A 1,717-nucleotide genomic window follows, 5' to 3' on the forward strand; every position below is an offset into this window, starting at 1 on the left:
GGCCAGCATCCGAAGCCTCGGCAAGCACCCAAAAGATGGCGAGAGCGTCACACTTCGCAAAGGCCGTTTTGGCCCATACGCCCAACATGGACAAATTGTTGTCAACCTGCCCCGCGGCCTTGGTCTTGACGATATTTCCCTCGATGAAGCGATCGCTCTCCTCGCGGAAAAAGGGAAACCTTTAAAAGCAAAAACGAAGAAGACGAGCGCAAAATCGTCGTCCTCCCCGACCGGTGCGACCAAGAAGGAAAAGCAGGCGTCAGCAGCCAGAAAGGCGCCCGCCAAAAAGGCGACAGCCGCCCGTAAAAAAACAACGAAGACGACAAATAAATCGTCTTCATCAACTTGACGTCACGCGTCATCTCCGAGCTGGGTGGGGCTTTAGCACCCACCCTTATTTGCGTTGCAAGATAAAATTTTTCCGCTGTATAGTGTGACGCTGTATTTCGGCATGTAAGGTTTTCTCCCCTGACACGCTTTAAAGCCATTTCTGCAGGACGTCCGCGGCAGGTATGCAGTGCCCTGTTATGCGCGTGGCTTGTTCTGACGCCTGTATTTGCTCACTCGGAAGACACTGCGCCGCTTGATCAGCCTCTTATGACCGAAGTTATTCGTGCAGCATTGCAGTTTATTCAACCGCGCACGCTCGACGCTCACAAATACAGTACATTTTGTCTGTGGGGACTGGATGGCCTGACAGCGATTGATCCCGCCGTGTCACTTGATGAGCCCCCCGCAAATGCAAAGGATCCGCAGCTTTACCACCTGACTGTCGGGCAGCGCGATTGTCGGGACGTTTCCGCCTCCCTCTGCATCAGACCTTTCAAGCTGCATTAAGTTTACGCTGTCCGTCATCGATGCCGCGTGGCAAAATTCGAAGACGCTTCGAGCCGCCGGGCAGGAAGCCGTCCTGCAAAGTTTCTTTGACGAGCTATTCAATCATCTCGACCCTTACTCTCGCTATGTTGGACCGGCACCGGCAGCAAATGACCGGTGGGCGCGATCAGGAGATGAGGGTAATCTCGGCATGACTTTGAAAAAGTCGGGCGGGACCTTCATCATTGTCGCCATCAACGCAAACGGACCCGCTTGGTCGTCCGGCTTGGACGCAGGGATGCATCTCCTCGCCATCAACGGTCAGATGTTGCGCGGAAAAAGTCTGGAGGACGTCTCCTCCATGCTGAAAGGCCCGTCAGGGACACCTGTGACACTCATGCTTCGCAAGCCCGGGCAGCCGGGATTTACGCAGGAATTACGCCTTCAAAAGGTTCCGCCGCAAACGGTCTACATGCAAACAACGCACCAGATCGCCGAGTTCAGTATCACCGCATTTTCCTCAGACACTGCTGAGGAGTTAAGCCAGTACCTCGATCAGGCCCTCACGGAAGATAAGGTTAAGGCAATCATCCTTGATTTAAGGGGAGATCGCGGCGGCGTTTTGCAGCAAGCCGTCACTGCCGTTGCACTCCTCCTCGACAGTGGTGTGGCCGTGACGACGGAAGGCAGAAACACGCATGCCAACCATATCTGGACAGTCCAGGGTGGCGACATGACAAAAAACCTTCCGATCGCCATTCTTGTTGACGGTCGCACCGCCAGCGCCGCAGAGATCCTTGCCGCGGCGCTGGCCGATCATCGGCGCGCAGTGGTGATTGGCAGTGCCACACTGGGCAAAGGCTTGGTGCAAGCCGTCGGACAGATGCCCAATCAAGGCGAG

At 55.4% G+C, this 1,717-nt stretch overlaps 1 protein-coding gene across 1 annotated transcript in view; it reads left to right on the forward strand.

The window, feature by feature from the left end:
• The first annotated feature begins 1,027 nt into the window (after nucleotides 1-1,027).
• The window catches only part of LOC100903222 (carboxy-terminal processing protease CtpA-like), a 975-nt gene continuing 285 nt past the window's right edge, over nucleotides 1,028-1,717 (forward strand). Inside the window, exon 1 of the mRNA XM_003742811.2 lies at nucleotides 1,028-1,712. Within this exon, the coding sequence (XP_003742859.2) occupies nucleotides 1,028-1,712 (685 nt within the window). The remainder of the gene's footprint in view (nucleotides 1,713-1,717) is intronic.

The sequence above is a fragment of the Galendromus occidentalis genome, unplaced genomic scaffold (assembly GCF_000255335.2).
Source record: "Galendromus occidentalis unplaced genomic scaffold, Mocc_1.1 scf7180000077431, whole genome shotgun sequence".
In the NCBI taxonomy this organism is placed as follows: domain Eukaryota; kingdom Metazoa; phylum Arthropoda; class Arachnida; order Mesostigmata; family Phytoseiidae; genus Galendromus; species Galendromus occidentalis.